The 10,579-nt window shown below is 36.0% G+C and overlaps 1 protein-coding gene across 1 annotated transcript; it reads right to left on the bottom strand.

The window, feature by feature from the left end:
* Nucleotides 1–2,326: 2,326 nt before the first annotated feature.
* Nucleotides 2,327–10,321, bottom strand: LOC107774350 (SH3 domain-containing protein 3). The gene is made up of 10 exons (XM_016593845.2): nt 10,126–10,321; nt 9,336–9,458; nt 7,546–7,615; nt 7,036–7,181; nt 4,412–4,513; nt 4,095–4,292; nt 3,927–3,989; nt 3,742–3,846; nt 3,424–3,498; nt 2,327–2,799 (listed from the first exon to the last, which is right to left on the bottom strand). Exons 1-10 carry the CDS (start codon nt 10,183–10,185, stop codon nt 2,680–2,682), a joined length of 1,062 nt encoding a protein of 353 aa, XP_016449331.1. The 5' UTR covers nt 10,186–10,321; the 3' UTR covers nt 2,327–2,679.
* Between the last annotated feature and the right edge of the window lie 258 nt (nt 10,322–10,579).

Here is a 10,579-nt window from a genome sequence, read left to right as displayed (position 1 = left end):
GCTGGTTGTAGAACTTCGAGGCGAGGTAAGTCTCCTGTATAACCTTGTAAGGGGAAAACTACCCCTAGGTGATGTAATTGTTATGTGCTACTGGTTGTGGGTGTTACGTACACACGAGGTGACGAGAGTCCGTACGTAGCTAAAGCATGTTTATGTCCGAGTAGACTCAGGATTCTATCATGTAATATTTGAATTATTTGAACTCCATTTGCTACCTTAAATAATTGAAATTATAATTGGAATTGATTTAGAAATACATATCTATATTAGGCCGAGCTTTATCACCTTGAGTTGTTGGCCAGCTATTTGAGAAACGGTAAAGGTTATATTCACTTTATGCTCATGTATTTGTATTGTAAGCACATGACTTGTAATTCGATAAGTTCCTTCCTTTCTTGTGGAGCGGGACCGAATGCCTCGGCAGTATGTTGAGATGCATCTCTAGTTCGTGTCGGTCGACCCCTCGGCAGTGTACACACCACTTTGGATCGGGTCGTACGGCCTCGGCATAATCGTGTGTATATCGCTAGTAGTCCGAATATTCACGAGATTATCCTTCCACTATTGTCTGAAATTTTATATGGTATTCCTTATCCATTTGAGATTGGCACTTGATATTTTTTCGAGCTGTTGAGATAAGATACGAGATTAAAAAATTTATATCGTTAAAAGAAATTTTTGAAAGATTATGTTAGTTACAGTTTTTACCTCGTTGCTACTAGTGTGTTTCATATTTGTTTATGATTTGTCATACTACTTTATTGGACCTCTAGTAAGTATCGATGTCGACCCCTCGTCACTACTTCTCCAGAGTTAGGCTAGATACTTACTGGGTACCCGTTGATTTATGTACTCATGCTACACTTTTGTACTAAATGTGCAGGACCTGACAGGTTCATTTGGTGGTCCTCTTGGCGCATAGGCACAGCTGCTGAGAAGATTTTATGGTGAGTTGTATGTCAGGCTACGTATCGCAGCACATAGTCTCTGTCGTATTATTTACTTTATCCTGTCTTATTTATATCTCAGACAAATGTTGTATTATTATTGTACTCCTTAGTAAATGCTCATGCACTTGTGACATTGGGTTTTGGTATATTTTTGGTAATGCTCAGGGATTTGCACATTATTATAACCTTTATTTTTATGCATTACTCATTATGTATGTACTCGTGATTTTAAAGGTGTAAATTTTCCCTACTTGATAAAATTTATGATTTCAAAATTAATAAAATGAACAATTAACGTGATAGTTCACCACTGGCTTGCCTAACGGCGACATTGGGTGCCATCACAGCCTATAATGAGTTTTGGGTCGTGGCATATAAATATATATTTTTTATATATACTTTTAAGATTTTATATAAAATTTTCTTTAAAAACATCTAGAAAAATATTTTATTAATAAAATATGAAGTACTCCATATTTATTTTCCGTAAATAATAGTTGTATGATCACTTTCTTATCAAGTGTTACTGAAATGCGTCAATCTCTATGTTCTTCCATATTCATATGTCAAGATCTATTAAATTCTTATCTCTTTTTCGAAATTTGAAGTGGTTATTATTATTTAGGTATCATATTGATTTTTATGTTTAATTATTAAATTGGGTTAACCCTGAAAGTGTATCAACAAAAAATTATTGTCAGACGACTAAAAAATTAACTATCATGTCTTACTAAGAAAATTCTCCCACAAAAATATTTTAACAGATAATATATTTGTAATTTTTAAAAAATTTACTAAATATATATTTGCTTATAAAAAATTTAACAAAGTAAATTGAAATAATATTTAAGTAACAAAAAATCTGACAAAATCAAACCGATCCAAACCAATATAATTGGTTTGGTTTTGATAAAACCCAAACCAACTCGTTCCATGTACACCCCTAATCATAGCCATAGGAACCATATAATGGCATATCAAACCTTTTAAGTTTCACACTCATACTTTGACGAGTATAAATACAGAATCCCATATTAGCATGCGGGCTCCCAGTTGCTTACATTATGTTCTGGACTATATAAGATGAGTACTATGAAAATAATTATGTCTTCGCCCCTTTATCTTACTAACTTAACAAAGACATTTCGATACTGAATTCAATATGATTTTCTTTCTAAAAGGTAACTCGTGAAGTAATAACTATGTGCATCTGAACAAATAGAAGCAAAAACAATCCAATGAACCGTAAAATTCTGTATGTGCTGGCCCTCCTATTTCATGTTCTATGTTTGAAAACATGATTTCTTCTAAACAATGCATATGCAACCTTTATCATTGTTAGTGTTCTACAGACCTCAGTAATAAGCAAGCACTGATTTTGTTCATAATTCACAATTCTCTCAGCAATTTTCACAAGTCACAACTGTCTTCTTCAAAGGTAAAAAATATTGCACGAGCCCTTTTCTCATCCCCAGGGAGAGGAGGAAGACGCTTAACTCGCTGTATCTCACTTTCATCCAACCAGTAATGACACCTCTATACCAACGAGTAAAACAAAGGGAAAAAATGAAAAAGAACCAAAAGCATTTTCTGTAATCTTTTCTATCCACAGTATAAGCCTGAAGGAATTGAAAGCAATATGTGACACACTCAACTCTATGCTCTGCATTAACAAAATGGTTTTAACTGGCAACAGGTCAAGAAGTACTATCAGCCAAGACGCTAAGCCTCAGTAAACTTCAGCCGCTCCATTATAAGTAGGTACTCTTTGCCGTTTCTCCACATACTCAGATGGAAACCAACCTGCCTTGCCTTTGCATTCTCCTTCCGACCACCCTGATTGAGTTACCTGAACATAGTGTGAAACTGGAAAAGTAAGACACTCTTCAATGCAAGATGGATGTGAAGGGATAGAAGAATTAACTATGGTTTCTATTTTTGGAGTCTACATTGTCTCATTACATCTCGGAATAATAACAGTTTGATTGATTGAACTCTACAAGTTTTGAGAAGTCGAATAAAAATGCACAGGAGAGTGTAAGGGCTTGTGATTTCCCTATTTCATTTATAAAGTATTCTACATTTGTTTGCTTTTTGTCTTTCTACTTCCTCTTTTTTTTCTTTTTTTTCTTTTTTTTCTTTTTTTAGGGGGGGGGGGGGTAGAGAGGGGGTGGGTTAAAGCGGGAAGTTGGGTTTTGATAAATTGGAAGACAGAACTTCAGAAGACTAGTGACAGCAATCATCTTTACTGGTAAACGGGAAAAGCTTAGGAATTTAAAAGGGTTTTAAAGATACTATAAAGGGTGATGCTCCAGGTATATGTATAAGTGGGTTTATGTCTAAACTTTAGAATCAATATGTTTATATCTTAAGAAAGAGGGGTCAAACGAAGAATGGACAGAATGAATACGTTGTCCATTCTGATTCATGAATATGTTGTCAAACTGTGCATTTTTAGAATGAAATAAACTACCTTACGAACAACAACATAATCACCCACTGCCAAGCTAAGCTCCTTTTCTGATTCAGCTTCAAAAGAATGAACCGCCTGTTTGAGAGAGGCACAAAATTATGACCATGCTTCATTAAATACTTAACTCATTAATAAAACAGTAAAAACCACTCTGATAAGAGTGTCTTTAGAGCACCACAGTTTAATAGAGCTCAGACCAGCAATACATCCTGATTCTCAATCAGCTTTTCCTCAGAAATCTCTTTCAAATTGTATAATTAAAAAAAATCAGTCTAAGATTATGACAACTTCAACAACAGTTGCTAAAGCAGAGGTTACCTCAGCCAAAAAGTATTTATTTTTCTCAGGTATGTGAGCTGGAGGGTTTACAGGAAGTGTGGCTACAGGAGGAGCAGCCTCTTTTCGCTGTTTTTCAGAAACTATCTGTACAAATTGCAAATTCTCGTGTTAGAAAAAATTACCTAGGTGTAAAGCATACCTCCGGAGAAATAATTAACACTCACCTCAGCTTCAATATTACCCAGAATAACAGCAACTCTCTCATGATAAAGCCTTTCTGCTTCAACCTGCAGATGATAATGCTCACATTAACCACAGTTTGAAAATGGTTGTTTATGGGGAAAAATTAAGTATCAACTCCATGAGAAGCAAATATGCACCAGCACACATACCATTGCAACAAGCCTCTGATATGTAAGCCTCTCCTGCTGTGATTCTACAGCAGCTAATGCTGCCGCTGCTTCTTTACCAAGTACTGCCATGTTGGATTTGAGTTCCTGCATTTTAGTTTCTGCTGCGTGCAGCTTTGCCACATTCTCTGGGATGGGAGCTTCCCTCACCCGAGCTTGTCTTCTAGAAACTTCGGCTGCCTGCTTACTTTGTGTTCAATACTAAGGATGTGATGACGGTGCAAATAGTATGATATGACAAGTATCAACAGACAGTTATCATAACAGCCTTAAAGAACAGGAATAATCGTTACAATAACCTGTATCTCTGCCTCTTGTCTCATTTTACTGTAACGCTGCGCAAGATGACGAGCGTCCTCTAAGGGAGAACCAGCTACCATAGCTCTCAATGGTTCTAGTACCTGAAAATCCAAAAGCTCATTTCAGTCTGCTACGTATGGCTGAACTATGAAGTACTGAATGCAAGGCTTACTGTATCAAGTTTCATGTATCAAGAAATGTGCAGTATCTTAACAAGGAATAAGGCAGTAACCCTAAACGTAGGTTCCGGACACAACCCGATTTAAAGCCATATGAAAGCTAAATTCACCACAAAAACGAAAGTGAAAAAGAAGGTAGTGAAATATCTTCGAGAATTATGTTTCATATGACAAAAAGGTCACTAGCATCCTCCTATTAAATAAATCTTGCAGTAGAATCAGGACCCAGTTTGTTACATAGTCCTGATTAATGATGCCACAAATGACAAATTACAGAAGTTGGTGAGAACACTGGTTGATCTTTCCACAAAATAGTTGCAACTTTGTAAGAACTGAAGAGAAAAAATTTCTTTACTGAAGCAAAACCAACCAAGGCATAACACAATTAATCAATTTGGAAGAATGAAAAGATTGAATTCATTTACTGCACTAGAATCAAAGGCCATCACACCATTGTTAATCACAGGAGGCAGGGACTAATGAGTTCATTTTATCCAGTTTCTTTTTACAATATGTTCATATACGAGTAAGTATTTGCACCTTCATGCATCAACTTTCCCATCCCTGTGATAGTGGATTGCTCCGCATACACAGCACCAAGCCATGATTCTTTACATAAGTTATTTATCCTTCTTTTTGGTTGGGGAATGGGGTGGTTATAAGCATTTGCTTACAGAAAACCATCCAGAAACCAGTAATAAAGAGAAAAGCTCCAAGCACAAGAAGGGCACACAGAAGTCACATCTTTCTGGCCACGTTATGGAGAAAACTGGAAAGGAAAATGAGAATATCTTTTGGTTTTTCAAGGGAACTGTTTCAGCAATTTTCTTTATGCATTTGTCACTTGCTACCAGCACCAGAACTTAAGACTGTAATCATTGATTTCTTTGTCTTCACAGTTTCATAGCAGTCTTTCTATAAGCCTATTCGAGTAAGGATATAATGGTCTTAGGCTAGGATGAGTCTAAACTGCTGCATTGATATCCAGCAATACATTGACTTTTAGGTCTAGAGGAAAAACTTTTATCTAGCTCATGTAACTCTAACAAAATAATAACCCTATTTTTTTTTTAATAATGGTAACATGTATATTAAAAATAAACAGCACTAGGGCAGTGCCAAGCCATATTTACAAGGAACAAAAACCAGCTATGACAACCTAGGATTACAGTGCACCTATCAGGTCTACTAAAGATTCTGCCTCCTCAACATAACTTTCTTTACACCAGAAATGAAACAATAGTAAACACTTCATCTTGATTTCCTGTAAAGAATTGCTTCTGTCTTCAAAAGTTCTTAAATTTCTCTCCTTCCAGACTGTCCACCATATGCACGCAGGAACCAATCGCCACCATTTCTTCTGTTTCACTATATCCCCATTATAATTCCAACACTTCAACAGTTCACAGGTGTTAGCTGGCATGCCCCATTTAAGGCCCTCGATATTAAGAAATAGCTGCCACAGTTTGTCAGTAAAAGGACAATGAAGAAACAAGTGGCTAGTAGTTTCTATAGCTGAACCACATAATAGGCATCTAGAGCATAGCTGAAAACCTCTTCTTCTCAAGTTCTCTTGGGTTAGACAAGCCTTTCTTGCAACTAACCATGAAAAGCATACCACCTTGAAAGGTGCCTTTACTTTCCATATATACCTCCAGGGTCATTGTTCTAACTGTTGGTTTGAACCAGCAATTATAGAGTATGCGGATTTGACCGTAAAATTCCCACTCCTGCCTAGGTTCCAACAGAGTTTATCTTCAGTTTCTCCAAGACCTGGAAACGTTCCAGGATATTAAATAGATCCACAACCCTCTCTAATTCCCAATCATTCAATGCCCTTCTAAAAGTAACATTCCATCCTTGCTGACCCCAGGCATTGTCTAAAGTTGATGTAGGCGATGTTGCAATGCTGAAAAAATTAGGAAAAAGTTCTTTGAGAGGACCATGTCCTAACCAGTTATCATTCCAGAAAAGTGTTTTCCTTCCATTACCCACCTTTATGGAAGTATTATCAGCCAGAGTGTTCCAGTGAAGTCTGATCGACTTCCACACCCCAACCCCATGTGAACTATTAACAATGTTAGAGCACCATAGTCCATTTTGTCCATACTTGGCACGGATGACCTTTCTCCACAAAGCATTAACCTCCAGATTGTACCTCCAAAGCCACTTCAATAGTAAACTCTGATTGTGGGCTTTAAGATTCCTAACACCCAAGCCCCCTTTGTCTTTGCTTGTGATAAGGGAATTCCAATTAACCAAATGAATAGTTTCCTTCTCTCTGTTTCCTTGCCATATAAAGTTCCTTCTTAGTGCATCAATTCTTTTCCTTACCTTGCTTGGTAAGGGAAACAGAGACATTACATATATATCTTGCTTGTAATTAGTTTTCTATGACATACTTCAACATTACATGCATATTAGAGGAAAAATATTTTACCAACCTGACTAAAGAACAGTTTGTTTAGATCTTCAACCTCCTTCTCTGCATGTTTACGAGCATCACCGTAAATAGAAGCAGCCTTAGCTAACACCTCGTCATTGGGATTTTCAACTCCATATTTGCAGCAATCTTCTGATAATTTAGTTCCTGGCTACCATAAACTTCCATAGAATAAGTTGAAAAACAACCAAAATAAAAAATAAAAAATGCATGTCCCCTCCAACGAAAATGGGAGAGAGAAGGATGGGGTTGGTGGGGGCATGCTTAAGAACTTCACAATTTCTAGCCTATCCAGCAGTATCCAGAAAACAAGAAAGATAACATCAAGGTTAAGGATAATCTTGCCTTATCCTAACGAAGGCATAGAGGAGTACCAGAATCTTTTGGAAGTAGCAGAAAACAAAGTCATTATTTTTACCCAACGTCCCAAATATGGCCAGAGAATATGACTACAAGAAAGTTCCATTTGCAGGTAGATCTATTTATACAAAATAGACTTCAAAAGTTTTACCTGCTTCTATATGCTTGTATCCTATAGCTGTAAATGCTTCAGCTGCCTTAACAATCTCTTTCTGAAAATCCTGCAAAGTTATACAAACAGAGATATCGTAACTTCAGACAGAAAGGGAAACACAATGAATTCAGATCAGAATTAAGAAATGAATTTGCCAAGTCCTAGATCCACAACTACAAAAGACAAGAAATAGGAATGTAATGCTCTCCACTAGCATGGCATTTATCCTGTCAACAATATACATTGTCTTGTGCATATAACAAAGCACTTCGAAAGGTAAATAATACATTGTTCACCAACGACAATAATAACAAAAGCAAGACACAAATGGCAAGCCAAGTGTGGATAAAAGTATGTTAAAATGGTCAAGGCCAAGAGGAAATAGAAAAATGAGTACATGTGAACAAGCCAAGCTGAACAGCTCGAGCTGATACAACAAGCTAAGCTTGCCATCATTATGCTCAACTCGTCTAAGAAGAAGATTGAATGCATCTTAACAAGCCAAGAATAAATTACAGTAGCCGGAGAAGAAGTAGCAAAAATGACTAGCAAGCCTGCTAAAAACATCTCGAACGAGGTCAAGCTCATGCTGATTTAGAAAAGTGAATGCATGTCAATGAGCCAAGCACATTATGATAAGCTCAGCTAGGTCAAATCAGCCTTCGTGGGCAAACATGTAGGCAAGCTAAGAATCACAACAGAAGCGACCATTTAGTTCAGCGTCTTTAGACCATGGAACATTGGCGCGGATATCAAATAAACAAATTCATGGATCCCAACCACACGTAGAGCATGGTAAGTAGTTATTCTGTATTTCTTTTTTTGATAAGTAGTTATTCTGTATTTCTACCATTAAATACAAAATATTTTACCGTGTACAAGAGAACAATATGAATATTCTCCAATGTCCTCCCAAGTAAATTTATAAATCTCGATGTGTTGTGAATCTGACTACAATAATTCTTCTCTAAACTTTCAACATAAAAAAAAAAGCATGTACTGCATGAAAAATATCTCTAAAACTATCTATAATCGAACTCAAGAATCTTCACGTCCCATTTTACATCCCTTCCAAAATCCAAAATAAAAGGAAGCTTCCTCCCCTGAACTACTTATTAAATAACAGAAAATAAAGAAACAACTAAGTTTTTTTTTTTTTTGAATTTATATTGCAGCGTTACATATCACCAAATATTACCAATTCAAATGTACATAAATATTGATCTCACTTCAAATTTTGGCACCTTCCTTTTGTAAGTCAGATGTAACTTTTATTTTGATAACTGTGGTGTCCGGGCTAGCTTGCGCACACCTCGACTAATTCCATGGGTACCCGCTACCTCCTACTAGCTTCAGGTACCAGGTAACTCTGCCTACCAAGGCTTGAACAAATGGGAAGAAATCACCTAGTATTTTTGTCTGGATTTGAACCTTAGACCTCATAGTTCTCAACCCACTTTATTGACGACTAGGTCACACCCTTGTAAGTCACGTGTAATTAAAGCACAAATAAATCTCTTCCTCCAACTAAAAGAGCTAAATCACTCACTGTTTAGCATTGTCAACTATTAGCAAGATGCAGAAAGAGCAAAGTGAAGGCTTTGATATGACTAAAACAGTATATCTGCCAGTTCTTTTCTGCATAAGTAAGTTGCATTCTGGAATATATTGTAGCTAATTTCACAGTTTAGTAAATGACTGAACATCAAATGTTCCAACACGCCATGGAAAAAAAAGTTGTAGACAGCAAACGGGCTTTATTTACATTGCAGTGATTAGATCCTTACCCTTTTTTCACGAGTTGACTTATACAACTTGTCCAGTTGGTGATGTACTCGCATCTCTACCTCATCAACGACCATAACATCTGAACTTTCATAACCAGTTGTACTAAACTGCTTGATGACTGCCTGAAGTTTAAGCAACAAAACAACTAGCAAGTAAGAATCAATATTGACACTACAAAAATAACACTCACTGTTAAAACAAACAACTTGTACCATCAAGTCAATTACTTAGTTGAATTCTAAAAGGTAGGGGGCTTCATTATAGTTGTTTTTTTCCTTTTCTGTTCTAATGCAAATGTGGGGATTCTCAGAATTCAAGTATCCATTCACACATTATGGATTTAAGTTATATGCACTGAAAGTTTAATTTCTTTTTACAGTGAATTTCAACCTCTGATACCAGGTTAGTTACCATTTTTACCAGATTACCAATTAACGTTTAATGAGAGATTTACTTGTAATTGGCTAATAAATTACCTGATTGTGTAAATATTTTCTACATCAGTGCATAGAACTTATGCTCAAAGTAGACCAATTTGGAGAATGAAGAAGAAAGATGATTGGATCAAAATTGAACTTCGCTAAATGAATCAGTAAAAATTAGCTCATATCTCTCACAGCCCAAAACCGAAATTTTCCCATTTTATAGTTCTAGTAGATGATCGCTATAAATTAAGATTACCTACAAGAAGATACACATAAAGGGTACCCGGAATTCCAAGGATATTAAACATTTTCTCGCAGCTCAAAAAACAAGAAAATTAGATTAAGAAACAAAAAATGACGGGACCTGTTGCTGTTTGGCGACTTGTTCTCTTAGCTTGAAAGCTTGCTTCCTCAAAGCATCCATGGCTGTAATCTTGGCGGCAGGGTTTTGCTATTTTTGGGTTTGATTCGTTCGTATATCGGATCTGATAAAGGTCTTCTACTGCTGCTACTGCTTCAAGGAAAGAAAGCTGTTTTTAGCTTTCATTCTTGAAAGGAGCTTAATTGCAGAGCATTTATTTAACTCTCTCTTTTTTTTAACCAAGTCCAGAAGAGGAAAAAAAAAACACTGATTTAAGTTTTATTAGAATGGTGTAAAAAAATTTACTTAATAAATTCATCCAAGAAAATAATTACACATAACTTTTTTATAATAGAATTAGTGAGTTATCTAAAACAGTAATATGTTATAACATGTTAAATTAAAGCTTTATTGCAATGTCCAACATGCAATTTCAATTCCTAAAATATATGTATAT

This window comes from Nicotiana tabacum, chromosome 3, assembly GCF_000715075.1.
Source record: "Nicotiana tabacum cultivar K326 chromosome 3, ASM71507v2, whole genome shotgun sequence".
In the NCBI taxonomy this organism is placed as follows: domain Eukaryota; kingdom Viridiplantae; phylum Streptophyta; class Magnoliopsida; order Solanales; family Solanaceae; genus Nicotiana; species Nicotiana tabacum.
Note: the sequence above shows the minus strand (reverse complement) of the source record. Positions and strands in the feature narration are given on the sequence as shown.

What these genes read in the sequence shown, in the direction of transcription:
- LOC107774350 (XM_016593845.2), bottom strand. Translation starts at nt 10,185, where the DNA reads ATGGATGCTTTGAGGAAGCAAGCTTTCAAGCTAAGAGAACAAGTCGCC. An exon ending in AAGTCGCCAAACAGCAACAG is followed by an intron (nt 9,459 to 10,125) that starts GTCCCGTCATTT and finishes CTTAAACTTCAG; the next exon opens with GCAGTCATCAAGCAGTTTAG. An exon ending in ATCAGAGGCTTGTTGCAATG is followed by an intron (nt 3,990 to 4,094) that starts GTATGTGTGCTG and finishes TATCATCTGCAG; the next exon opens with GTTGAAGCAGAAAGGCTTTA.